This window comes from Heptranchias perlo, chromosome 17 (assembly GCF_035084215.1).
Source record: "Heptranchias perlo isolate sHepPer1 chromosome 17, sHepPer1.hap1, whole genome shotgun sequence".
NCBI lineage: Eukaryota > Metazoa > Chordata > Chondrichthyes > Hexanchiformes > Hexanchidae > Heptranchias > Heptranchias perlo.
In genome coordinates this window covers 44439436-44467419 of record NC_090341.1, presented here as the reverse complement: position 1 = coordinate 44467419, position 27984 = coordinate 44439436, and the positions used below count along the sequence as shown (strand labels likewise).

The window sequence follows — 27984 nt, the reverse complement described above, 5'->3', positions numbered from 1 at the left end:
TATCATGATGAAAATTATGCCAACTGATTGTCTGTTGTCCTTTTTGTAAGCTATATTTTTTTGGGCAGAGTAGATGGACTTTACGTTACAGCTGGCCTGTGTTGTACATGAGCTGAGAGTGCTTAATAGTGACACTTGGTGTCAAAAATTGAAGAATGTTTAATTCCCCCACATTGACACCCCTCATATCGATGAGCACAAAAATGACTCCCCGCCCTCAAATAAATGTTAATTTTCAAACCAAAAATGGACAATACTCATCAGTCAAATTGAATGCGGTGCAATGTAAATACTGAGTCAATCTAATGTCCGTCAGTGAAGTCACCTGCTTTTATATTCTGGGGATAGTGATTGCTTGTGTGATTGCCTGAAGCTGGTGATACAGTGGAAACAGAGAACTGACTTCACTCTGTTGTCTGCCTGCAAATTTTTCTGCTCAAATCAAGGCAAAGGCAACACAATGTACCTATCCTACAGTCCATTCTGTATGCCTCATAGGTCCATTCTCATGGATCAGAGCAGTGTTTTGGTATGAATCCTGACATTGAATTCTCTCACTGGTGCCAGTGAATAGGGTCTACCTTAAAGATTAAGTTCAGGTGCGGGCCACTTTCATGAACGTAGACACATTACTTGCTACAGTTTTAGTTTAGCAACTCTTCTCTTGGTTCTTGCAGATATGCGGAGTTTGCTAAATGATGATGAGCTGATATGTGAGAACATAGAACGGTGAGCATTAGCTATAACAATACATACCTCCTATACTTTATGCTTTTTATGCAGTGGTCTTGTCTACCATTATGACTATATCAAAAAAACTGGACACAAGAAATAGATTTCAGAGATTTAATAGCATATCCAAAGTGCTTTATCCTCCTTTAATCTGCACATGTTTATGCAATAATGTATAGATTACTTTCATAAGAACATAAGAAATAGGAGAAGGAGTAGGGCATATGACCCCTTCGAGCCTGCTCCGCCATTCAATAAGATCATGACTGATCTTTTACCTCAACTCCACTTTCCTGCCCGATCCCCATATCCTTTGATTCCCTTAGTGTCCAAAAATCTATCGATCTCAGTCTTGAATATACTCAACGACTGAGCATCCACAACCCTCTGGGGTAGAGAATTCCAAAGATTCACAACCCACTGAGAAATTTTTCCTCATCTCGGTCCTAAATGGCCGACCCCTTATCTTGAGACTATGCCCCCATGTTCTAGACTCTCCAGCCAAGGGAAACAGCCTCTCAGCATCTACCCTGTCAAGCTCTCTAAGAATTTTATACATTTCAATGAGATCACCTCTCATTCTTCTAAACTCCAGAGAATGTAGGCCCATTCTACTCAATCTCTCCTCATAGGACAACCCTCTCATCAATCTAGTGAACCTTCGTTGCACCCCCTCTAAGGCAAGTATATCCTTCCTTAGTAAGGAGACCAAAACTGTACACAGTACTCCAGGTGTGGTCTCACCAGAGCCCTATATAATTGCAGCAAGACCTCCTTACTCTCATACTCCAACCTCCTTGCAATAAAGGCTAACATACCATTTGTCTTCCTAATTGTTTGCTGTACCTGCATGTTAAGTTTCTGTGATTCATGTACAAGGACACCCAAATCCCTCTGACTACCAACATTTCTTAGTCTCTCACCTTTTAAAAAATATTCTGCTTTTATAGCCTTCCTACCAAAGTGGATAATTTCACATTTCTCCACACTATACTCCATCTGTCACCTTCTTGCCCACTCACTTAAACTGTCTATATCCGTTTGCAGCCTCTTTGCGTCCTCCTCACAGCTTACTTTTCCACCTAGCTTTGTATCATCAGCAAACTTGGATACATTACACTCAGTCCCCTCACCTAAGTCATTAATATATATTGTAAACAGCTGAAGCCCAAGCACTGATCCTTGCGGCACCCCACTAGTTACAACCTGCCAACCCGAAAATGACCCGTATATTCCTATTCTCTGTTTTCTGTCCATTAACCAATCCTCAATCCATGCGAATATATTACCTCCAATCCAATCAGCCCTAATCTTTCCAACAATGTCGCACTTGCAAAGTGTGTGATCCATATTTCACTTCTGACATAATCCACCAATTGTCCACCTTTGTCAAAGGCCTTCTCACCTACGCTCAATTAGCATAAGAATTCAAACAGATTTGAGATTTGGACCAATTAGCCAATCTGAAGTTTGTTTAGCAAATGCCAATGCATTACTGAAATAAAATCCTCAGACTACCAGATAACTTACACTCACCAGTCCACCAGATAGCTCCTCTATTTAGACCTTCTGGATCACCTTTGGAGTGTAGGAAGCCATGCATCAGACAGTTACCTCCCTACGGAAGGAAACTGGTTACCATAATTACCTAGTCATTAGGCTGGCAGGGAAATCAATTGCATACCTGCAGTTCTCTGAGGAGCAGTGCATAAGGAGGCTGAGCTTCTCTAGTCAACCTGTCACAGAGTTGTGTCACCTCCTACAACAGGACCAGCAAACAGCTGCCACAGCCAGCACAGCATTCCCTGTTGCAGTCAAGGTTACTGCAACCCTCAACACCTTTGCCTCGGGCTCCTTCCAGGCTGCCACAGGGGATATCAACCATATCACTCAGTCTGCAGTCTCTGATTGCATTGAGCAGGTGACTGAATCATGATTGCCGGAGAAAACACTTTGATCACTTTCACTGTGGACATCCGGAAGCAACAAAGATGGGTTTGCACGGATTGCAGACTTCCTTCAAGTCCAAAGCCTCACTGAGTGCACCAACATCACCCTGTGGGCTCCTGCAGATGAGCCTGCTGTCTTCATGAATCACAAGGGCTTCCATTCCATTAATGTATAACTGGTGTGCGATCACCAGCAGTGCATCATGCAAGTCTGTGACTGCTTTCCTGGCAACTGCCATGACGCTTTTATCTGGCAGCAATTCTGCATCTTTCACTTGCTGTGCAGGGGCAAAGAGTGGGAGGCTGGATGCTGTGGGCTATCCCCTGCACACTTAGTTCATGACTCCTCTCAGGAACCCAGGCTCGGCAGCCAAACTGCACTACCATCAGATCCATGGCTCAACTAGAGGCCTCATTGAGCAGACCCTTGGGAGTCTTCAAGCAACAATTCTGATGCCTGGAGAGGTCTGGTGACTTCCTGTAAAATAGACCAGAAAAAGAGTCCAGTATGATTGTAGTGTGCTGTGTGCTGCATAATTTTGCTCTGCAATGAAGACAACACATGGAGCTACCATTGGAAGAGGGCCTTCAGCATGGTGACATAGAGGATAACAAGGAAGTAGGAGGGTTCCAACACTTGCCCACAGCCAGAGCTCTTCGGAGCAACTCACTGAAGAGTATTTCAGCTGAACATTCCCTGCTCCCCCGCATTAACAGTCATGTCCAACATCTGTCCCAGTCCTTCCACCCTCGAATAAATTGCAGCCATCCAAAGATCAACATTGGTATTCATGTCATCTAACATCACAGAGTCACCAGCTACTACAGGAACACTCTCTGCGCACAATGATTTCAAAGAGGATTCATAATTTTCCTGTCTTATACAAAGATCTAACACTAACTATCATCCTGGTGTGAAGCCCTGGTGCCTGACTTAAGTGCTCTCTTACCTAGGTTAGTGCTCCTACATTGTGATCCTTCAGTGTCTCCAGAATGGGAGATGGAAGGCTGCCGCAGCTCAGTCAAGGGCTCTTGAGATGTGCATGGTCGGCGACCTCTAGGAGCTCGGGCCTATGAGAGCCTCGCTGCAGACTGCAGCATCTCAGCAGCTGCTAGAGCAAGTCTGGCTCAGCTGGCTCTCTGGCACAAGAGTGGGCATTGGTTGAAGGGGTTGCGAGGGTCCAGGCTTGCTGTCATCCTGAGAGATGGCGACATGTTCCCTTCTCATTGTGCGACTGCTCCTGCTATCGAGCTACAATGGGCCTCAGAGCCAATACCAGTGGGGAAGGTTAGGGAGGGAGGAAATCAGTCAGAGTTTCCACCTCACTCACTGTACGATAACCCCTGCAGGAAAGTGCATGCATATGGATGCCCGATGAGGTCAGGATCTGTCACGTGCTCCACAGTCAAATATCCTGGGAGCACTCACTGTGCAGGCTCACACATGAGTGAGGTACCAGAGGGCTGCCGGGACCCGTGGGACCCCACCCCAACACGATTGAACGTCTTCAAGAGGGGAGAAACAGGGGAGAAAATTGTAATAAGAAACGCTCAAGCACTCCCTTGAATTGTTGAATTTTAAAATGACTTAGATAGGTGAAGTTTGATATATGCCAAGGTTGAACATTAGGTTTAATGATAAAGTCCGTGGGTATATTGTGGGAAACAAAGCAATACTGGGGATTAGCTTTCACTCCAAAGGGTGATATTTCTGGCAGCTATGAATTGTTGGGCGGGAGGCTGCCACTTGCTAGTTCACCAAAGCTACGATCCCTGTGCCTCGATCAAGGCCCCCAGACAACATCCCTTAGTGATCCACATGAGCAGCCAGTACACTGACTGTGTGTTATTTTACAGAATCGCTGCAAAATATAACCTGGAACAATTCATCCCTGTTGCAGTAAGGGAACACAAAGAAAAGGTAGGTGTATGGTGACCAAGATAATTTTTTATTTATCATTTTGTGTTAACGAAAAAGGCTGCAAGTTCAGGCCCTCCTGAACAACCCAAAGATCTGGTCAGTTTTTGTTTTGTTACCTCCCACTTTTCTTCAAACTGCTGTTCCCGGTCATGTATTGAGTCCCATAAACACGCCAACTGACTTTGTTTAAATAAACCCCCTTCTTTAGACAAACATCTAGAACCACCGCCTCCACCCCTTGTCTGCCGCCCACCTATCATTTGGGCTGGGATGGGGCAACAAGATCCAGTAAGGAGGAGGGGAGAGAGAAATGTTGAAAAAAGAAAATTAAATCTCACTCCCAAAAAGAAAGGCTTCAATCTGAAATACATTTTCTCTCTAATCATTCCCTTCATTTTCTCACAAAGGCAGGGGTTGATGCTTCATTCTGTTTGAGAATGGTTTTAAACAGAACCCATTTGCCCTCAGTACTTGATTGTCTATCCAGTAGGGTTGCTCAGTCATTTTTTGCCAGATCTTCAGCCATTTTTGTAAAATTAGCCCTCTTAAAATCTGGGGCCAGCATTAGATTGGCTGCAGCCTTTGATTGGCCAATAAGACTAAACCGAATTATAATTTTTTAAAATATTCGTTCATGGGATGTGGGCGTCGCTGGCGAGGCCGGCATTTATTGCCCATCCCTAATTCCCCTTGAGGAGGTGGTGGTGAGCCGCCTTCTTGAACCGCTGCAGTCCGTGTAGTGAAGGTTCTCCCACAGTGCTGTTAGGAAAGGAGTTCCAGGATTTTGACCCAGCGACGATATATTTCCAAGTCGGGATGGTGTGTGACTTGGAGGGAAACGTGCAGGTGGTGTTGTTCCCATGTACCTGCTGCTCTTGTCCTTCTAAGTGGTAGAGGTCGTGGGCTTGGGAGGTGCTGTCGAAGAAGCCTTGGCGAGTTGCTGCAGTGCATCCTGTGGATAGTACACACTGCAGCCACTGTGCACCAGTGGTGAAGGGAGTGAATGTTTAAGGTCGTGGATGGCCCAGAATTTGCTGTAGCAGGCCATCTAATGGCATCTGCCATTAGTTAGACTTGCCCTTGCATGTTTAGGTTTTTTAATTTTTTGCGTGGCAAGTTGCTGAAAGTGCAAGCTGATAACGGCGCAGCGAGGGAAACAGGGCATCTGGGACCTGAGTGAACAGGGCAAGTAACAGGGTATCTCCTTAAACAAACAGATTGACAAGTTGGGAAATAAACAGCTGAAGGAATGAGAAGGATGGTGAATTAGAGTGGGTGAATTCAATGTCAATTCAGGTACAGAAAGAGAAATAAAGAGAGGGAAAGAAAGATTGGATTAAGAGAGAGAGAGAAAAGAGACAGAAAGGAAAAGTAACAAAGTTTTAAAACATGAAATTTGACATTTTTAAAATTTCCAAAAACAATTCACAACCTGAAGGAATGAGACTCCACACTTATAACATAAGAAATAGGAGCAGGAGTAGGCCATCCAGCCCCTCGAGCCTGCTCCGCCATTCAACAAGATCATGGCTGATCTTCTACCTCAACACCATTTTCCTGCACCATCCCCATATCACTTTAAGCCTTTAATATCTAGAAATCTATCGATCTCTACTTTGAATGTACTCAATGACTGAGCCTCCACAGCCCTCTGGGGTAGAGAATTCCAAAGATTCGCCACCCTCTGAGTGAAGAAATTTCTCCGCACCTCAGTCCTAAATGGCTTACCCCTTATTCTGAGATTGTGACCCCTGGTTCTAGACTCCCCAGCCAGGGGAAACATCCTCCCTACATCTACCCTGTCGAGCCCTGTAAGAATTTTGTATGTTTCAATGAGATCACCTCTCATTCTTCTAAACGCTAGAGAATACCGGCCTAGTATCAATTTCTCCTCATGCGACAATCCGGCCATCCCAGAAATCAGTCTGGTGAACCTTCGTTGCACTCCCTCTACGGCAAGTATACCCTTTCTTAGGCAAGGAGACCAAAATTGTACACAATACTCCAGGTGCAGTCTCACCAAAGCCCGATATAATTGCAGTAAGACATCTTTAATCCTGTACTCAAATCCTCTTGTAATAAAGGCCAACATACCATTTGCCTTCCTAATTGCTTGCTGCACCTGCATGTTAGCTTTCAGTGACTCATGTACAAGAACACCCAGGTCCCTTTGAACATCAACATTTCTCAATCTCTCACCATTTAAAAAATACTCTGTATTTCTGTTTTTCCTACCAAAGTGGATAACTTCACATTTTTCCACATTATATTCCATCTGCCATGTTCTTGCTCACTCACCTAGCCTGTTCATATCCCCTTGAAGCCACTTTGCATCTTCCTCACAACTCACATTCCCACCTAGTTTTGTGTCATCAGCAAACTTGGAAATATTACATCTGGTCCCCTCATCCAAATCATTGATATAGATAGGGAATAGCTGGGGCCCAAGCACCGATCCCTGCGGTACCCCACTAGTCACAGTCTGCCAAACGGAAAAAGACCCGTTTATTCCTACTCTCTGTTTTCTGACTGTTAACCAATTCTCAATCCTTGCCAGTATATTACCCCCAATTCCATGTGCTCTAACTTTGTTCACCAACCTCCTGTGTGGGACCTTATCAAAAGCCTTCTAAAAATCCAAATACACCATAAGCACTGGTTCCCCCTTATCTATTCTACTAGTTACATCCTCAAAGAACTCCAATAGGTTTGTCAAACATGATTTCCCTTTCATAAATCTATGTTGACTCTGCCAAGTCCTATTATTATTTTCTAAGTGTCCTGTTATCACATCCTTTATAATAGATTCTAGCATTTTCCCTAATACTGCTGATGTCAGGCTAACAGGTCTGTAGTTCCCTGTTTTCTCTCTCCCTCCTTTCTTAAATAGTGAAGTTACATTTGCCACCCTCCAGTCTGCAGGAACCATTCCAGAATCTATAGAATTTTAAAAGATGACAACCAATGCATCCACTATCTCTATAGCCACCTCTTTCAAAACCCTGGGATGTAGATCATCAGGTCCTTGGGATGTATCGACTTTCAGTCCCATTCATTTCTCTTTTTTTACTAATACTAATTTCTTTCAGTTCCTCATTCTCACCAGACCCTTGGTTCTCTAGTATTTCTCGGAGGTTTTTTGTGTCTTCTTCCGTGAAGACAAACACAAAGTATTTGCTTAATTTCTCTGCCGTTTCCTTATTCCCCATTATAAATTCTCCCTTCTCTGTCCGTAAGGGACCCAAATTTGCCTTCGCCAATTTGTTAATATTTGTAGGAGGTCTTGGAGTTTGTTAATATTTGTAAGGAGTCTCTGGAATTTGTTAATATTTGCAAGGGGTCCCTGCACAGAAAAAGTTTGAAACCTACTGATTTTCGTTTTACGTATCTATAGAAGCTTTCACAGTCTGTTTTTATGATTCTCGCTAGTTTACTCTCATTCTATTTTCCCTTTATCAATTTCTCGGTTCTACTTTGCTGAATTCTAAAATGCTCCCAATCCTCAGGCTTACTGCTTTTTCTGACAACTTTATCTGCCTCTTTGATTTAATACTGTCTTTAATTTCTCTTGTTAGCCTATAATAGTTAATTTAAGGCACCAGAGAGGTTGATTGGCAGTCATTAACACTTATCACGTCGTTAAAAGGGTACTTACGCTTGTAATTACTACCCCAAATATCTGCAGTGGTTTCAGTTCATAACTACCGTGCAAATACAGCAACCTCATGACATTCAATGCATGTCAATGGTGAAGTGGACAGTGAAACGCCCTTTTCGCAAAGCTAACGGCGGAGCAGCACAACTCAAACAGCAACTTTTGGATATTCGCATTTAACTGCACACTACCCCTTGCCTGAATTTGCTGTATCATTTACACATAAATAACGGCGAGCGCCATTAGCCTCACCATTATTTTGACAGCAAAATCTGGCCCACTGTGATCAGAGCTGGCCAGGTCTCACATGAAGGTTTAATACAGCACTAGGATCACTGCTGAAAATCAGATCCAGAATTTGTCTATCCCGAGTCATCTCACCAACATGCTGTGTAAGGAAACAATCATTGATTGTGTCCACAAAAGTCACAGCTACTCTCCCCACTACGCTCGATGGTTCACCATCGGGCCATTTCAGCAGAGATTGAGGATCGAACCTACGACATGCACTGGATAAAATTGTTCAGTGGTCAGATGAGCTGTTATGGTGAGCATGGAGGGAGGGGGAGTTACCCCACCATTTCTTTGAGCCATTTCTCCAAGTTTTCAATAGACCAATGAAATTCCAGTTAAACAGAACAAAAGTACAAATGCCACCAAACTGAGACATTTTTTAACAAGCTGCTGTAGGTCTGAGGTTTTACCACAAGATGGCGAAAATAACACTTTGTGAACAATAAATCAGTAGGTTTCAAACTTTTTCTGTGCAGGGACCCCTTGCAAATATTAACAAATTCCAGAGACTCCTTACAAATATTAACAAACTCCAAGACCTCCTACAAATATTAACAAATTCCCAGAGACCTCCTACAAATATTAACAAACTCCCAGACCTCCTACAAATATTAACAAACTCCCAGACCTCCTACAAATATTAACAAACTCCCAGAGACCTCCTACAAATATTAACAAACTCCCAGAGACCTCCTGCAAATATTAACAACTCCCAGGGATCCTTTCAAATATTAACAACTCCCAGAGAACCCCTTACAAATATTAACAAATTCCCAAGGATCTCCTGCAAATATTAACAAACTGCCAGGGAACCCCTACATATATTGGGCCAGATTTTACTGTAGCACGGCATTTAATAGCGTCTGCTGTTAGACTTTCCCCTGCATCTTTCAGCTCAAAATATTTTTGCCCACTAAGTCGCTGAAAGTGTGAGCTGATAATGGCGCAGCGAGGGAAACAGGCATCTGGGGCCTGAGTGAACAGGGCAAGCAACAGGGTATCTCCTTAACCTGTCAGATTTAAGGATTAGGAAATAAACAGCGGAAGGACTGAAAAGGAGGGTGAATTAAAAAGGGGTGAATTCAACGTCAAATCAGGTACAGAAACAGAAATAAAGAGAGGGAAAGAAAAATTTAATTAAGAGAGAGAGAGAAAAAAAGAGACAGAATGGAAAAGTAAGAAACAAAATTTTAAAATATGAAATTTGACATTTTTAAAATCTCCAAAAACAATTCACAACCTGAAGGAATGAGACTCCACACTTATAATAGTTTAGGTGCCAGAGAGGTTGATTGGCAGTCAGTAACACTTATTACATCATTAAAAGGATACTTAGGCTTGTAATTACTATCCCTAAATATCTGCAGTGGGTTTAGTTCCTATCTATCGCACAAATACAGCGACTTCACGACATTCAGTGCATGTCAATGGTGAGGCAGACAGTGAAATGCCATTTTCGCAAACCTAACGGGGGAGCGGCACAACTCAAACAGCAACATCTGGATATTCACATTTAACAGCACATCTGCCCTTTGCCTGAATTTGCTGCACCATTTACACATAAATAATGGTGAGAGCCAGTAGCCTCCCGATTATTTTGACAGCAAAATCTGGCCCATTAACACATTCTCAGGAACTCCTGTATCCATTAACACACCTTCAGAGATTCAATTTAAATATTAATACACCCCAAAGACCCCTGCAAATACTAACACACTCCCAGACCCCCCTGTACATATTAATACATTCTTAGAAACCACTGCAAATATTCCCGGAGACCCCCTGGAGATATTAACATCCCAAGAGGCCCTATTTAAATATTAACACACCCTCAGGGACCCCCTGAAAGTATCAACAAACTCCCAAGGATCCCTTGCAAATATTAACAAATTCCTAGGCACCACTTGCAAATATTGTGAGCTACCCTAAGGGAAATAGTGCTATCATTGCAGAAACAATTTTTTATTAGTATACAGCAACAAAAATTAGATCATGACAGGTCAAAAATACAGAAAGACAAAGAATTCTCAAAACAATGTGTTTACAGAATACCACCAGACGTCTAGAAAATAAATCTCACACCATCATTACTCGTATCCCCCTTCAACATGTCTAGATTGGCCGCTGCTATAAAACACCCTTATCTGCAGAACACAACAGATGAAATGTTATGTATTCTAGTGGCTTCAGTCATAAAAATAGCATGTCCTACTGCACTTTCAGTGTAACTGCTTGTATTCACATGTCATAGATTTATGTTCAGGGCTGTTTTTGAGTTACCAGCTTCTTTGAAGCTGTTGGTCAGTTTTTCTTCATGTTCTAGAATGACATACCTGCATTATTTTAAAATGATCCATGTGAAATAGGTACAAGTTATTGACATTCAAAAGTAGATAAGCAACATAAATGCCTTATGAGTTTCTCCTGATTTTATCCCCATTTCTGGAAAACCAGTTGTTAAGTAAACTCATTATTTGTTTATTCTTTAGGCACTGATCACCGAACATGGTGACCTCGGGAATGGATACTTTCTGGATCCAATGCAGAAGATTTCATTTAAGTTTGATCACTTGGGCAAAAAGGTTTCTGACATCCAGCCTTGTGCATTAGATGCTCCTGTAGAGAGCTGGAGGAGTGCTATAGAAAGTGCACTCACTACTTATGTGAAGAAGCACTATCCCGACGGAAACTGCTCTGTAAGTGGCCTCCAGAAATGGTACTGTTTTCATTACCATCTCCTGATGCGTGCGCACATGTGGAAGACAATATGATTAGTGTACAGTCCGGAAATCAAGTTAAATCAACCCAAGAAAACACGCTACCAGGAAGGAATGCAGCAGTATCCAACCTGTAGGGTCCCTTTCCGGGTCAGACAGCTCCCATGCTGTTCTGTAGTTAGAAACACACATCAAAATGAATAGAGGTGTTCCAGCCATGGCTGTCCTCCCTGTCAGTGACATCACTGAGGGGACAAGGTGGGGAATTCCTTTGGGTAGTAAATTTTCCTCTAAAAGATAACAAATATCGTTCTGATCATATTTTGTCTCACCAAGACAGTACTCTCCTCAGACTCACTGTTTAAAGTGTCTGAGAGGGGATGGATGTAAACAGGCATCCCTAACCATTCACCCATCCCCAACACACACACACCACCCCACACATCAAGATTGTGACCGGAGATTCGTCAGAGCTGCTCCCGCTCTGCCGATGTTACTTCGGCAGAAGTGCAGCGGAAACCCCGTTTACATGCATTACGCTGACCCTCAATGTCTTTGTGTTGGGTGTTGGTTGTCAGTCCAAATAACACAGGGAGAGCTGTATCAGAAGCTGCTTTTCATATACCACAGGTGTGTCCAACATTTTTTTTTGGCACTGCACTCATGTTCTGCAGGGATGTTTCTTTTGCATCCTCTGGGATTGTCTGATACAGAACTGAGTGCATGTGTTTCTCCCAGCCTTGACTCGGACAATTTCCTGTCCCAGCAACTGCTTCTGAAGGAAATGGCGCAAGAAGCTCATGGCAGGGCCTATCCTATTGTAATACTAATAGATCATATAGGAATGAGGAAGGCATTAATTTACTAATGCGACCAGCTTCCATTTTACAACAAAGTATTTGTTTCTGCTGCAACATAATGTCCAATTCTTTTCTAAAGGAATTCAGAGGCACGGAATCAATTGCTTTTTCTGAGAGTCCAACACACACAATGAGTGAAAAAGAGAACCCTCCAAATCCTAGACTAATCTGAACCTGCCTGGTTAAAATATTGGATTACCAAATCTGCCACAGAGCATTGACTAGATTTCAATCTCCTATCATCTTGCAGCCAACTCGGCCCCAGAAAGACTGTATTTACCTCCCCAGCCCATGGAAGATAATCACTAGGTGGTCATTAAATAGCATGTTCTGTGCAATGGTGTGTGATGTATAAGCTGTGCCTCTGAGTCAGGAGGTTGTGGGTTCAAGTTCCACTCCACGGACTTGAGGACAAAATCTAGGCTGATACTCCAGTGCAGTACTGAGGGAATGCTGCACTGTCTGAGGTGCTGCCTTTCGGATGAGACGTTAAAGCCGAGGCCCTGTCTGCCCTCTCAGGAGGATATAAAAGATCCCATGGCACTATTTTCGAAGTAGAGCAGGGGAATTCTCCCCGGTGTCCTGGGCAACATTTATCCCTCAATCAGCACCACTAAAAGCAGATTATCTGGTTATTATCACATTGCTGTTTATGGGATCTTGCTGTGCACGAATTGGCTGACGCGTTTCCTACATTACAACAGTGACTACACTGCAAAAAAAGTACTTTATTGGCTATAAAGTGCTTTGGGACGTCCTGAAAGGCGTTATATAAATGCAAGTCTTTCTTTCTTAATGATATCCAAACTGAAAGATTAATGATAGTATCACAATCACTAGAAGTTTATTAAGCGATAATCCATAGCCAGTTATTAGTAAATAATAGAACCAGTGTACAGTCAAGTCTTTTTCTGTTTTTCTCCACACTTCATTCTTTTCGGCCGATTTTCATCTCTCCTGAGGGTGTTGTCTCCTTGCTGAGGTATAGTTCCACTGTACCTTGCTGAAGTAGCCATTCTTCATGTGTTAGCCTCGACAGTGAGTAGGTGAGGGTAGGGGGCAAGGGGGAAGGCACCAAAGCCAAGCCCACAGTGTCCTCACCTAATATTGGCACACAAGCACTTACAGCAGAAATTATTGATTGGTAATGAGGAGCGGGAACACTGGCTGATTTTTTCTTCTCTGGCCCAGGGGCGGAGACCAGTTGTACTATCACCCAGCTGAGATCATCTAAGTCAGCACAGACTGAACCAGGGACCTTCCTGGTTTATATGGTTCAATGAGCAACTAATTCCACTAAGCGACTGAGCCTTCAAGAGAGCCTGTCTATTCCAGCTAAGCGTGCAAAGTTATTTTTTCATATTGCTCCTGAAACCTCTCGCACTCGTGTCTGCTGGCAGAGTCTGGCCACCATATTCTTTTTTTTTGACAGATATACGGGAAAACTTTTGGCAAACAGAAAGTTATCACTGCCTGCATCGAATCTCATAAATATCAACGAAATGAGTTCTGGTAAGTTACATTTATATTGCAGTAACGTGCTTAATTCCTCTCAATCTTTTATAATTTACTTGACATAAAAAAATAAGTAATCCAAACAACTTTGATATACAGTCAGTTAGACTGCTCCAGTTCTCTTCTCTTCCCTACTCTCCTCTCCTGATGGCATCAATTTCCTGCTGTGGCATGTTTCCACGAGTGCCAGTTGCCCAGCGGTACCTCATCGTATGAGCTTAGACTGTGAGTGACGACAGGTTGCTCCACCTCGCGGTGCATCACAGCTCAGGCCGAGCCTGTCCTCAACCAATATCCGCACAAGCACGATTTCCAGCAGAGGTCACTTGGGCAAAGTATTGGGGGAACACCACCAGCAGTGGGGACCTTACCCCAGAAAGCTCCAGAATTTAACAGTCCAGGCCACTGGGGAATAAAGGGCTGGAGCGACCTGTTTTGTGTCTGCTCAGAGTAGGAGCAATGGTTCTTTCTAGATGTTACATTAGCTTTTGTACAGAAATGTAAAAAAAACCTGTTTACTATCCTGATACAGTCTACTGATGAATTTTAGAATGCACTCACAAGGGACGAATTCCACCATTGATGGGGTGAATATTCCATTGGTACAGAGAATGCAAGTGTGTCACATGTGGTGATTCATTCTTCTGGTTTAAGTGATTAGTGCAGAACGCAGTCCCTAAATACATTGTTGCAAGCGTATTGCACAATGTACCCGTTCCAGTGCAACGCAAAACGGATTCGGTATCATTGGAAAAGAGACCTTCTGGTAGTTCTCTTCATTTGTTCCAGGCAGTCTACATGTCTGCAGTGCACAGTCTCATGTCCCTATTCAGAATGCTGCACCTGGAGGATGGGGACTTCTGATTAAAAATCTCTCACTGACTTCTCTTTACAAGCTCAGAAGAGTTCTTAATCTTTTCCAGAAATTTCCATGTCTCTCCAATGATGGACTCCCACATCAGATTAATATTTTTTCAAAATCTCACATTAATTTCACTCATTAAAGACTACCCATTTGCCAAACAATGTCGGACAAGGAAAACATGCTGCACTGAGCATCTGTCTCCATCTGAAGTATAAACCCAATATGATCTCTGGAGCATCCAAGTCATCATGTTTACGACACCAATTTGTACCCCTGCTACCTTTGGTGCCAGGGCAAATGAAAACATGGGAAGTCAGGACATCTAGAGGTCAATTAGAGGTTAATTGTAGATGGGCAGGTGCTTATAAATCACAGCCTAGTTCCCCAACTTGTTTTTCAACTCTATCACTACTAAAAAGTATTTTAAGTCCACCATCAAGTATACTGTGGCTACTGTTGCTAAGCACACTTCACAGAGGGAGCACACTCAAAACGGCTGTCTAGTAACCTCCCGGTACCTTGCAATCATGTCCATGCCCATGGAGGTGCAACCCTATCAGTATTTAATAGATTGAATGTAAAATGCTTCTGTTATCGCTTTATGATTTTAGGAATGGCTTGTGGAAGTCCGAATGGAAACTTGTGCTCTGCCCAACACACGTTGAAGTCATAGGTACAGTTAAGGCGCAGGTAAGTAAGAGCACTGATACATCATTTGCCTGGGACGAATAATCCAATGGTACTCCTTCCCATCCAAACAAACAGTACCATTTCACAGATTCAAAGGGAAACTTGAATTACTGTGGTTGTCCCACAGTAAATACTGAGACAGAATTAACTTATTACAAGGGGAGTATTAACAAACACACAGATTTCACACCAATCATCTCATTGTGACTGTAACCTTCAATAGCAAGTAGAAGTTCACATAATTTATACTTTGCAAAGATTAATAAAACTAATCCATCACACGCAGTGTCTTTCAAACTATAAAGGAATTGAAACCTCTACCTGTACTTTTAGAGTGACAGCTTCAGAGACCGGAAACAACAGTATCTAGGCAGGTATTGTTGATCAGTAGAAATCATTGAATCATAGAAAGGTTACTGCTCGGAAGGAGGCCATTCGGCCCATTGAGTCCACGCTGGCTTTATGCAAGAGCAATCCAGCTAGTCCCACTCCCCCTCCCTATCCCCATAGCCCTGCAATTTTTTTTCCTTTCAAGTACTCATCCAGTTCCTTTTTGAAGGCCATGATTAAGTCTGCCTCCACCACCCCCTTGGGCAGTGCATTCCAGATCCTAACCACTCACTGTGTAAAAAAGTTTTCCCTCATGTCACCCTTGGTTCTTTTGCCAATCACCTTAAATCCATGTCCTCTGGTTCCTATCTGTTCAACTCCCAGAATACTATTAGTAGGATGGGTGAAAATTTGTCAAAACTGTGTGTTGGTTTGGTAGAATGGATCCAGGGAACAAAACCTGCAGTAGAACAGTTACGTTTCAAGTGAGCCCATACCAGAGTAACTACCCGCTTAACTGCTGCCAGCAAGGCTGTGCTCGCAAGAGAAGCTTTGATTTCTTTTACTTTTTTTTCTTTCATCAATTTTCTCATGGTCCACTTCCCCCCCCTGGAGGATTTAATTCTGTGATGGGGTATGGTTCCTTGAGCAATGATCACCTTCTGGTACCTCACCCAAGTGGTCATTATTCACGTGAGCACAGTGTCAGCATGCTATTCAACCACAGAGGGTACGGCATCACAGTTCAATGTTCACATGCATCCCAGGTCACTGGATAGCGAACAAAAGTGGATACCCTGCTTAGTTTATTCCACCCTACTCCAGAGACACAGATCTATCGTAGCGCACACACTACCACCTCAGTGGAGATCAACTAACTCAGTACGGACCGAAGATCAAATCTGGGGCCTCCCTAGTCTGTCTGGCTCAGGTATCGATGGGGAAAATTCCTCAGCTATCAGGGAGACATGGGAGCTTTTTCTAATTCAGCCTTCAGTTCCTTACAGATGTCACTAACTCTTTGCAAACAACTACCTAAATCTCCCTATAAATTACCCCATCTATGTACCTGAAACAGAACCCTATTGCATCAGGCTGACATTTCCACTGCTCATATCAATCATTGCTGACAATTTAACGCCAATATATATTGATCTGTACATAGTCTGTACTGAGATACCATGCTCACTTGTACTGTGTTGCTTTCTCAAACCTGTTTCACATAGAACCTTTGCAGCCAGCAGAGAAAGACTATTATCTGAATGATAACAAGCTGGATTTAAACCCAGGTCCCATTGATCTCTGCTAACTCACTATCCTACACAGTTAAGAACATAAGAAATAGAGCAGGAGTAGGCCATACGGCCATTCGAGCCTGATCTGCCATTCAATCAGATCATGGCTGTTCCTCGACCTCAACTCCACTTTCCTGCCCAATCCTCATATCCCTTGATTCCCTTAGAGTCCAAAAATCTATCGATCTCAGTCTTGAATATACTCAATGACTGAGCATCCACAGCCCTCTGGGGTAGAGAAATCCAAAGATTCACAACCCTCTGATTGAAGAAATTCCTGCTCATCTCATCTAAATTGCCTACCCCTTATCCTGAGTCTATGCCCCCTAGTTCTAGACTCTCCAGCCAGGGGAAACAGCTTCTCCGCATCTACCCTGTCAAGCCCTCTAAAGATTTTAAATGTTTCAATGAGATTACCTCTCGTTCTTCTAAACTCCAGAGAATATCGGCCCATCCTTTTCAATCTCTCCTCATAGGACAACCCTCTCATCCCAGGAATCAATCTAGTGAACCTTCATTGCACCACCTGTAAGGCAAGTATATCCTTCCTTAGGCAAGGAGATCAAGACTGTACACAGCACTCCAGATGTAGTCTCACCAAAGCCCTATACAATTGTAGCAAGACTTCCTTCCTCTTGTACTCCAACCCCCTTGCAATAAAGGCCAACATACCATTTGCCTTCCTAATTGCTTGCTGTACCTGCATATTAACTTTCTATGTTTCGTGGACAAGGACACCCAAGTCTCTCTGAACACCAACATAGTTTCTCACCATTTAAAAATTATTCTGTTTTTCTATTCTTCCTACCAAAATGAATGACCTCACATTTCCCCCCACTACACTCCATCTGCCACCTTCTTGCCCACTCACTTAACCTGCCTATATCCCTTTGCAGACTCTCTGTGCCCTTCTCACAGATTACTTTCCCACCTAGCTTTGTATCGTCAGCAAACTTGGATACATTACACACGGTCCCTTCATCGAAGTCACTAATATCGATTGTAAATGGCTAAGGCCCAAGCACTGATCCTTGCGGCACCCCATTAGTTACAGACTGCCCACATGAGAATGACCTGTTTATTCCTACTCTGTTTTCTATCCATTAACCAATCCTCTATCAATGCTAATATGTTACCCCCAACCCCATGAGCCCTTATCTTGTGTAACAACCTTTTATGTGGCACCTTATTGAATGCCTTTTGAAAATCCAAATATACTACACCCATTGGTTCCCCCTTACCTACCTTGTTACTTATATCCTCAAAGAACTCTAATAGATTTGTCAAACACGATTTCCCTTTCATAAAACCATGTTGGCTCTGCCTAATCATATTATGATTTTCTAAGTGCCCTGTTACCACTTCCTTAATAATGGATTCCAGCATTTTCCTGATGACTGATGTCAAGCTAACTGGCCTGTAGTTTCCTGTTTTCTCTCTCCCTCCTTTCTTGAATAGCGGGGTTACATTTGCTACCTTCCAATCCACTGGGACCATTCTAGAATCTAGGGAATTTTGGAAGATCATAACCAATGCATCCACTATCTCTGCAGCCACCTCTCTTAGAACCCTTGGATGTAGCCCATCAGGTCCAGGGGATTTGCCGGCTTTTAGTCCCGTTAATTTCTCCAGTGCTTTTTGTTTACTAATATTAATTACTTTAAGTTCCTCACTCTCATTAGCCCCTTGGTTCCCCACTATTTCTGGTATGCTTTTTGTGTCTTCTATTGTGAAGACAGATGCAAAACACTTGTTTAACGTCTCTGCCATTTCCTTATTCCCCATTATAATTTCTCCTGTCTCAGCCTCTAAGGGACCCACGTTTACTTTCGCTACTCTCCATTTTTACATACTTGTAGATGCTCTAACAATCTGTTTTTATATTTCTTGCTAATTTACTCTCATGTTCTATTTTCTCCCTCTACCAATTTTTTGGTCATCCTTTGCCGGTTTCTAAAACTCTCCCAATCCTCAGGCGTACTACTTTTCTTGGCAACATTATAAGCCTCCTCTTTTAATCTAATACTAGCCTTAAACTTCTTTATCCAGTTCTCCTCTCAATGACAGTTTTTAAAAAATGAACTAAAGACTGTATGTTTAAAGAATAATAATTATCTGGCAGTCAGTTTCAGCCATTTATGAGCTGCTGTTGACATTTATAAATGTCTTGAATTAGTACCTTGTGACTCAGTTAGCCTTCTATTGTTCTGTAGGTCATCTTTTTTTGTTTATGTGTAATAGCATCAGACAGCAGTGAATAAGAAAACATGTACAAACCAGTCTATTGTGGATTCTATCCAACTCATTTAGTCTCTTGAGATAAGGTCTATAAAGCAGAAGTAAATAAAGCAAAACTACAGAATACCTAGGAACCTTACATCCTATATTGTACATCCGTAACCATTTCCATATTGTTAGATTTTCATGATCTTGGGAACCAACTTGTCCCACACAGCACTCTGTCATCTTTATCTGTACTTGTTCTTATAACCTTGGTTTTGTTCCTAAAGTGATATTCTTACAGTTCTTTTAAATTAACGTTGTATTAACTGTTTTACGTGAGTGTCTGCATTTAAAACCAGGTCCCACGGGTGTCTGCTAACTCACTGTCCTGTTCAATTCCCCTAATGTACAACAGTAAAAAATATTAAATGAAGTACAGACTGTATATTATAAAAATAATAAATGTTTGGCTGTAACTTTCAGGCAATCATCCTTAGATGCACTTATCCACTACAGTGTGGGGCGGGAAGAATTCTTTCAATATCCTTTAGTTCTCATTATTCAAGTTAAATAACCTGCTTGCATCTGCACCATGCATTCCTCTCAGTATCTTCAAAACCTAGATCATGGAGGTAGAATTTCATCTTCACTTCCTGGCCGATAATCTGATTGAACCCCCTTTATAGAACTTGCCCGATTTTCCTTTATTTGAAATCAATAGAATAAAATCAGGCAGAGTCTATAAAAAGCGGGTGATCCCCCCACCAGATACTTCCTAGGTCAAGGTGAAAATCTACCTCCATGTTTCCTTTCTGTTATCTTTTGTCTAATGTAAAACTCTCTTTATGACTTAGAGAATTAAAAACCAAAATAATCCTTCACTATACCCTTTTCAATTGATCAATTTCCTTCTGAAGTAAAAGGGCCCAAAACCACAATATAGGGTAAATTCGGTGATCCCACTCTTACAGCAGGAAGCTATGCTTGAAGGGAGTATGGGTTGGAGATAGGATTACAACAATGTAACCCCAATTCTCCGATGCATGCTCCCTGTGAGTGTGGCTCCCCATTGGGAGTGCTAAATTTATCCTAATGTTCCTCGTATGGTCTCCCCAGTGATTTATATGGTTAGAATAACGTGTTTCAGCTTACAATCAAATGCCTTTGAGATGGTTTCCAGTGCCTCTCAATATATGATTAACCACAACTCACTGACTAGATAATTTCAATGAATGGTCAATAGGTTTTCTATCCATTTTTTTGTTTCCTGTTTCAACGTGCATAATATGGTTTTTACCTAGATTAAAATCCATCTGCCATTCCTTAGACCTCCTATTTAATTAATCCAGTCCCTTTTCAATATTTTTCTCACACTTATCCTTGCTACATAGCTTATTGTGAGTAGCAAAATATTACAAGTACTGTTCTCCACATTATTTATTAATAGTCTGAATAGCAAGGAACCCATAACAAACAGCTACAGAACTCTAAACGAAAAGCAAAATACTGCAGATGCTGGAAATCTGAAATAAAAACAGAAAATGCTGCAAACACTCAGCAGGTCAGGCAGTGTCTGTGGAGAAAGAAACAGAGTTAAGGTTTCAGGTCGATGACCTTTGAGAACTCTGCTAGACACACCCCACAACTTGAGCTTGTATCTTTGATAATCACTTTCTGCTTTCTGTTAAGCAAATTTAATTGGCCATTAATTCCATGTACCATGATTTTTACTACAAGCATCATATATGGAACTCTATGCATTTTGAAAAATCGAAATTTTTACATTCATGCATCTATTAGTTTAGTTGCCTCCCCAAGAACTCCAGTGGATTTCTGAGATCCCAGCTGTTGCTTCTGAATCCATGCTATTTGCTTTGGTTTCTGTATTCTTTAGATGAACAAATGACAGTATCCTGTAAAATGTTGTTATTCAGCATTCTGCCCGCATTCATGCCTGCGCCATGGTCTATAATTCCCAGGTCTGTGCCTCATTCCTTTTTTTGAATATTAGGTAATGGGGAGGAAGTTTTATTCTACCTGCGTTTTGAGTGCTGACGATTTTGTTCTCATGGGAGAGAATTTGGAGAAAATAGTTTTCTGAGTGGTATTTCAACGTGACAGTGTAAGAATACAGGATCAGCCCCCCACTCCACTGAGTTCCAGATCTCACTTGGTTATAGTGAGGTGCTGAATGCCCGATAGGGAGAACGGCTAGATCAATGGAAGAGTCATCCTCAGCCCACTCTTGCTTGCCTTGCGCCAACCAGTTGACGAGCATTCATTGAAATCTGGGAGCAGGTTACCCAACTGCCCTCTTGCTGAAGATTGGGGGAGAAGAGAGGAAATGGGAAAGGAATTTACCCTTGTATATTAAGTTTTTCTGTTTCCTCTCTAACTTTTCCTCCCTCAGGCCCATTACTTTGAGGAGGGTAGCATTAACTTGACCAGCGATGTTGATGTGAAGCAGAAGCTTTCTCTGAGGGTAAGGAAAGTACACATTATTTGAAAGTGTGTGCATCAGAAGGGGATCTGCAGTTATACAATTAGATATAAACCTCAGCCCATAGAGCAGGACCTCTGACCAATCAGAAGAGAATAGACTTTCCTTGTTTTGACAAATTCAGCTGCCAGGTCCCTGAAACAGCGTGATAATGTTAGAACTAAAAGGTGAGGTGAGTGTCAGCAGAACAAGAAGGAGCAGAAGATAAAGGAGTTGAGTGGGTCGTTCAACGGGGATGACATAGGAGTTGTTATAGGAGCGAGGACATAGTAGCCATGAAAATGAATAGTGGGAAGGTGAATGGGGTAGAGGATGCATAGAATTATATTTAGATTACAACACAGAAACAGGCTGTTTGGCCCTGCCAGTCCATGTTGGAGCTTATCCTGCACACGAACAGTAATCCTTACCCCACGTGCCCAACTTGTTCTCATATCCCTTTATTCCCCTTTCCTTGAATTACCTATATAACCTATTTTTAAATGTTGGCATGGTCTCTGCTTCACTCTCTAACGCTGGTAGTGCATTTCACAGCCTCGTGACCTTAGAATTATAGAATAATACAGCACAGGAGGAGGCCAATGCGCCCATCATGCCTGTGCCGGCTCTTTGAAAGAGCTATCCCATTAGTCCCACTCCCCTCCCCTTTCCCCATAGCCCTGCAAATTTTTTGCCTTCAAGTATTTATCCAATTCCCTTTTGAAAGATATTATTGAATCTGCTTCCATCACCCTTTCAAACAGCGCATTCCAGATCAGAACTCGGAGCATAATTTTTTTTCCCTCATGGCAACTCTGGTTCTTTAGCCAATTACCTTAAATCTGTGTCCTCTGGTTACCAATCCTTCTGCCACTAGAAACAGTTTCTCTATCAAAACCCTTCATGATTTTGAACACCTCTATCGAATCTCCCCTTAACCTTCTCTGCTCCAAGGAGAACAATCCCATCTTCTCTAGTCTCTCCACGTAACTGAGGTTCCTTAACCCTGGTACCATTCTAGTAAATCTCTTCTGCACCCTCTGCAAGGCCTTGACATCCTTCCTAAAGCCCAGAATTGGCCACAATACTACAACTGGGGCCTAACCAGTGTTTTATAAAAGTTTAGCATAACTTCTTTGCTTTTGTACTCTATGGTAAATTTTAACTTCTAGCTTCCAGCTGGGGAGTGGGGGAGGAAGAGGGGAAGAGGGAGGAGGGAGGGGGAAGAGGGAGGAGGGAGGAGGAAGAGGGAGATTTCCAGGTGTGAAACCCGGAAGGTAAGTGGCCGACCACAACTTTAACAAGGCCCATCAATTGCACTTCTGGGTTTCGCGCCTGGCAGCCAGCCTGATTGACAGGCTGGCTAGCTGTTTGCCTGGAAGGCCTGCTGCAGCAGGGGATCAGAGGGAGGGAGGAATCATAGGCCGAGGAGATCATCGGGGGGAGGGGGGGGGGGGCGGGTGAAGAGATGGAGATAGGTGGGGTCCACCACGGTGGGGGTGGGGGGGGTTGGCTGATCGCGGAGGTCCTGTTGGCCAGGTGAGCTCGTTGGGCCTGGATGAAACACTCCTGCTCCTTCGGGCTCACAAGCAGTGTAATATAGGCGGTCACCTCATGGATCCGGCCCTTCCTGCCTGCTTTCACCTGACGTGAATGGGGAGACGATGGGAAACTCAAACAGGTAAGGTTAAATTCCTTTTATTATTCCAATACGCAAAATACTAAGTACCACAAGTATCTCAATGAGGTACACTGCCCATTTAAGTAGTGACCCACCGGATTTAAGTGGGGGTGGACTTCTTGGTGTCTGCTCTCCACAAGCAAACAAACCTGCCTGGGTTAAACCCAGAAGCAGGGGTGTTGGAGCCCGGATACGGTCCTGCTCGGAAAACGGAGGATTTTTACTCCTCACCCATCCCCAAACCACCCGTTCTTGGGGGTTAAAATTTACCCCCATGTCTCTATTTATAAAGCCAAGGATCCTGTATGCCTTTTTAACAGCCTCCTCAACTTGTCAACACGTACATCTCCAGGAATCTCTGTTGCTGCACTCCCTTTAAAATTGTACCATTTAGTTTATATCTTAAATTTCCATCTCTAACTGTTCTTTGTTCCACCAGAATGAATGCGAAGGAGCCTCAGTGTTTGTGAAAATTATTGAAAATACTGACACTGAATTCCAGGTAGCTTTGGGTTGGTGGTATATATAGGTGGGACTTTGTATTCAGTATCTGTGGCAGCATTAAGCTCCACACCCAACCTGCCCCTCCCCCAACAAAAAAAAGCTCCCATCTGGATATGTGGGTTTCAGCAAAAGTGCATCTTTGTTCAAAGTGATGTTTTGCAAAATTTACATGTATTTGTGGCCTGAATTTTCCTGTGGGTGGTATGCTCATTGTTATCTGACATTCAGCAATGATGTGGAGATGCCGGTGATGGACTAGGGTTAACAATTGTAAACAATTTTACAACACCAAGTTATAGTCCAACGATTTTATTTTTAATCCCACAAGCTTTCGGGGGCTTTCCCCTTCCTCAGGCGGTGTGGAAGGGGAAAGCCCTCGAAAGCTTGTGGGATTAAAAATAAAATCGTTGGACTATAACTTGGTGTTGTAAAATTGTTTACAAGACATTCAGCAAGTAAAAGCACTTCCTTAATGGCACTCACACTGGTGTTAAAAGTCATATGGCCCAGATGGATGGAATAGGGTGACAGAATTACTGCCCATTCCTGCTCTCCCACTTTACTGGGATCAGTGGTGACAAAGGCACATAGAGGAAGCTTTTATCTACATCATTATTAGATTTTATACTTTTAATGGCCCTTTCTTTTCAAGTATGGTTAGTCATATCCTAAAAGGGGAGGACCCCAATTGTATATTTACATGGCATTTGAGGTTAAAAAAGCATTGAAAGTTTTGAATTCCGACATGCACTTCCCTGCTGACCTTGCCATCGCACCCACCCTTTTTGCATTGCAGTTTTATTTTGTAATTTTAGACATCTAACATTTATAACATGGGCTTGCAGTCGGTAGCGCGAAAAGACTCACAGCAGTGACGTTAATAGATTGCTGCCGTCAGCCAGACTGTCCATGGCTAGGATTACAATCTGTACTTGGTAATAAATTGTCAGGTAATTCATTATAATAAAAAGTTCAATCATGCAGGATGCCTTATGCTGTAAATCTAGTGCACATGCGTGTATAGAATTTATATGTGCATTGCTGCATGAACTAAAATCCTCCTGCTGCCTATGCAGCACCGCTTTCATCTACCAGTGAAAACAAATCAGCTCAGCTGCAGGACAAGAGTATTTTTCGCCCAATTTTCTTCCCTTCTCCCACAGACAGTGACTCACACTGGAGTAGAGTTCCATGGGTGTTAGTAGCCCTTCATCCACGTAGGCAGTGTGAGCCTAGGCAGTAAGTGCGGTCTGAGGATTCTACCACAGGCGCATCACAACTGAAGCCACTGGATTCATCTCAGTTATATTTATTCACCTCCAAGGCTTGATGGACCAGCTGCTCTGTTCCTGCCCATCTAGTTCATAAGTTCCCCTCCAAGTCACACACCTTCCCACCTTGGACATATATCACCGTTCCTTCAGTCAGTGCATCAAAATCCTGGAGCTCCCTACCTAACAGCACTATGGGAGCACCTTCACCACATGGACTGCAGTGGTTCAAGGCGGCGGCTCACCACCACCTTCTCAAGGGCAACTAGGGATGGGTAATAAATACCTGCCTTGCCAGCACTGCCCACATCCAGAGAATGAATTCTTAAGAAAATCTGATTATATATTCTTGGCACTTCTGGATAACTACCAGTCAAATTTGAGCCAGCTAGCTAATTAGTATTAAGAACAAAAAATTCTGGTAATTCACAGCATCTGTAGAGAAGAGTCAGGTTAACGATTTTCAGTATGTACCCTTTATCATTCTGTTTTTATTTCACATTTCTAGCATTTTTAGTCTTTCCTGCTTTAAAAAATTATTTTAACCAATCAGCACTGTCCAGATGATGAAACGTTCAAGCTAACTTATTGCAGTTTATATCATCTGGCTCACTTGTTATTCACTGGTAGGTGTCCTCTGTACAATTATAAGTGAAGTCCATTTCCCTAAAAATAAGGTTTCAAGATTTTTAAAAAAAATTATATTGAAGGCAGTGGCCCTTCTAAAAGTGTCTGGCATGCCTTTCTTCATTTACACACAGGGATTACATTGTTTACATGTGGCATCATGACTACAACCTTCTCCACAAATAAGAACAGATGTGCCTTTTTGCAAAAAAAAGAGTAGTTGCTTCTTCACTTACTTTTGATATCTTCAGCCACTCCTCATAGTTCCAGAACTCCAAATAGCAGTAAGAGGGACACAATAGCATCTCAACAAAGTAAAACTGCAGGGCTTCCAATATTCATATACAATGTTGATTTTTTTTATTATAAAAGCATATTGTAGCTGAAAAAATACTTTTAATTGGTTCACAGCTTGAGGTTTTGCATGATAGAAAGTGAAATAATCTCTATTACGAGCAGCAAAAGAATATCCTGTTATTCTGTCTCCCTCCAGCTTGGCCTGATGGAGAATTATCAAAAGCTGGATTCTCTGCTCAAGGGCCTCCGGCGCCAGCTGCCATTTACACACACAACAATTGACTGGAACAAAATCATCAACGCCAAGATTGTCAAAGAAATGGACCTGGCACAGGCACTATAAGATTCTAAATCTGAATGTCTGTGGATTTTCATTGATCTCTTTGATGTCTGCCTCATAATATTAGTCATTATATTTAAAAATTAAAGTACATGCGCAGAAATAAAGTCTGGTCTTATCTTCATTCCTACATAAGGATGAGGAAGACACATTGAAAACAAACATTTTTTGCACTCAAGGTGAGGCCTTCAATAGTGGGGAAAAAGAACATGTTTCCAATGGCTTCTAACATTAGGCATACCCATCAAATACAACACAGGTTAAAGCTTCCTCTGCTTTAACCCCAACAATGCACTAAATCTTCAGCCTCGGAAGACTGCACCACACTAGAGTAGCATTTCCATTTCCAGTGAGATCAGAAAGAAAGGAGATGTTCATCTGTAATCTAATCTGGATTTTAACTAGGTAAGTACCGGTGGTTTCTTGGACAACATGTTGCCATGAATATTTATGCTATTCAGAGATGCAGTCCAATCCATTTCTCAAAAATAGGACATTAAGGCAAACAGAAGGATGGGTCAACGACAGCCAGGAAGATCTACATATTTGAATATTGCAGATTTATAAAGGCAATAAAGAAAGAACATACATTTATAGAGCACCTTTCGCTTCCTCAAGATGTCCCAAAGCATTTAACAGCCAATAAAGTTACTTTTGAAGTTAGCCACTGTTATATAGGAAAACATGGCAGCCAACGCATGCACAGCCAAGTCCGACAAACAACAAATGACCAGATAATTTGTTTTCGTGGTCGTGGTTGAAGGAGAAATGTTGGCCAGGACACCAGGAGAACTTTTTGATCATCTTCAAATAATGGCATGGGATATTTTCCATCCACCTGAACAGGCAGTCAGGCCTCTATTTAACATCTCATCCAAAAGACACCACCCTCTAACAAAACTCCACTCCCTCATTATTGCACAGAAGTGTCAGCTTAGATTATCTACTCAAGTCCTAGAGTGGAGCATGAACCCATAACCATTGATTCAGAGGGAAGAGTGCTACCATTGAGCCAATCTGATGCTTGAATTAATTTCTTACAAAGACAGGTGGATGTGCAGTCCAGCCGTGCTATATGGGTAAAAGGAAATCCACTGTAGACACCTTTGTATTGCTGACTAAAATTAGCTGCATCACACGTGAGCAGGGTTGGATTGTCTTCGACATGTCAGATTTTCTCAAGCTGCTGTAGTAATGCCCAGTGCAAAGTCAAACCACAAAGCAACATTCATGAACACGTCAGCTTCTGTACCAACTTTGGAGAGCGAGTGGTTGTCATCAGGGTACCACAATAACCTGAGGGGAAAAGTTCAAACATTTTATTTCTTGTGAGGATGAGTTTCTTTCCATTACCTGCCTTTTTTGTTTGGTCATCTGGCATCTTGGAGGGCAGTTAACCTATATCAAGATCTCCACCAATCAGGCACTACAAGATGCTCAAGAGTAGCCTCAAAGGTGATTCTACATCCTCTGAGGAAGCTCTTGCTTTCTGGTTTTCAGTCAGGTTTCTTCTCAGCACAGCCAAGATTGGAAAAATCGGTGCACTGGGAGGGGAATTATGGGCACAAACCTACATGGAAGCAGTCTCCATCAAACTGTGGACTGCAGCATCATCAATACATCCACTGCATAAACATACTGTTGTACAAGGAGAATATCCTAACATATTTATCAGCTGAATATTCTCAACAGATCTCAAATTAAAATGAGATCCGGGAGTTAAAATGGGCTGGGGTTCA

General features: G+C 42.5%; 2 protein-coding genes across 7 annotated transcripts in view; one reads left to right on the top strand and one right to left on the bottom strand.

Moving 5' to 3' along the window:
- The first annotated feature begins 679 nt into the window (after nucleotides 1-679).
- Nucleotides 680-26337, top strand: LOC137334274 (F-actin-capping protein subunit alpha-2-like). The gene is made up of 8 exons (XM_067998935.1): nucleotides 680-729; nucleotides 4539-4602; nucleotides 11041-11247; nucleotides 13561-13640; nucleotides 15120-15198; nucleotides 21457-21528; nucleotides 23646-23708; nucleotides 26102-26337. The coding sequence occupies exons 1-8, from the start codon at nucleotides 680-682 to the stop codon at nucleotides 26246-26248; spliced, it is 762 nt and encodes a 253-aa protein (XP_067855036.1). The 3' UTR covers nucleotides 26249-26337.
- LOC137334273 (acylamino-acid-releasing enzyme-like) overlaps nucleotides 25946-27984 on the bottom strand; it is a 60841-nt gene continuing 58802 nt past the window's right edge. For 5 of the 6 annotated variants that reach the window (XM_067998928.1, XM_067998930.1, XM_067998929.1 and 2 more), the window contains one exon: nucleotides 25946-27541. In XM_067998928.1, the coding sequence (XP_067855029.1) occupies nucleotides 27424-27541 (118 nt within the window). In that variant the 3' untranslated portion in view covers nucleotides 25946-27423. The remainder of the gene's footprint in view (nucleotides 27542-27984) is intronic. The other variant, XR_010966121.1, reaches the window with a different exon arrangement.

Bases quoted from the DNA above. Each gene is read 5' to 3' on its own strand.
- LOC137334274 (XM_067998935.1), top strand. From the start codon at position 680: ATGCGGAGTTTGCTAAATGATGATGAGCTGATATGTGAGAACATAGAA. The intron at 730-4,538 runs GTGAGCATTAGC...GTTATTTTACAG, and splicing joins ATATGTGAGAACATAGAACG to AATCGCTGCAAAATATAACC. The intron at 4,603-11,040 runs GTAGGTGTATGG...TTTATTCTTTAG, and splicing joins TAAGGGAACACAAAGAAAAG to GCACTGATCACCGAACATGG.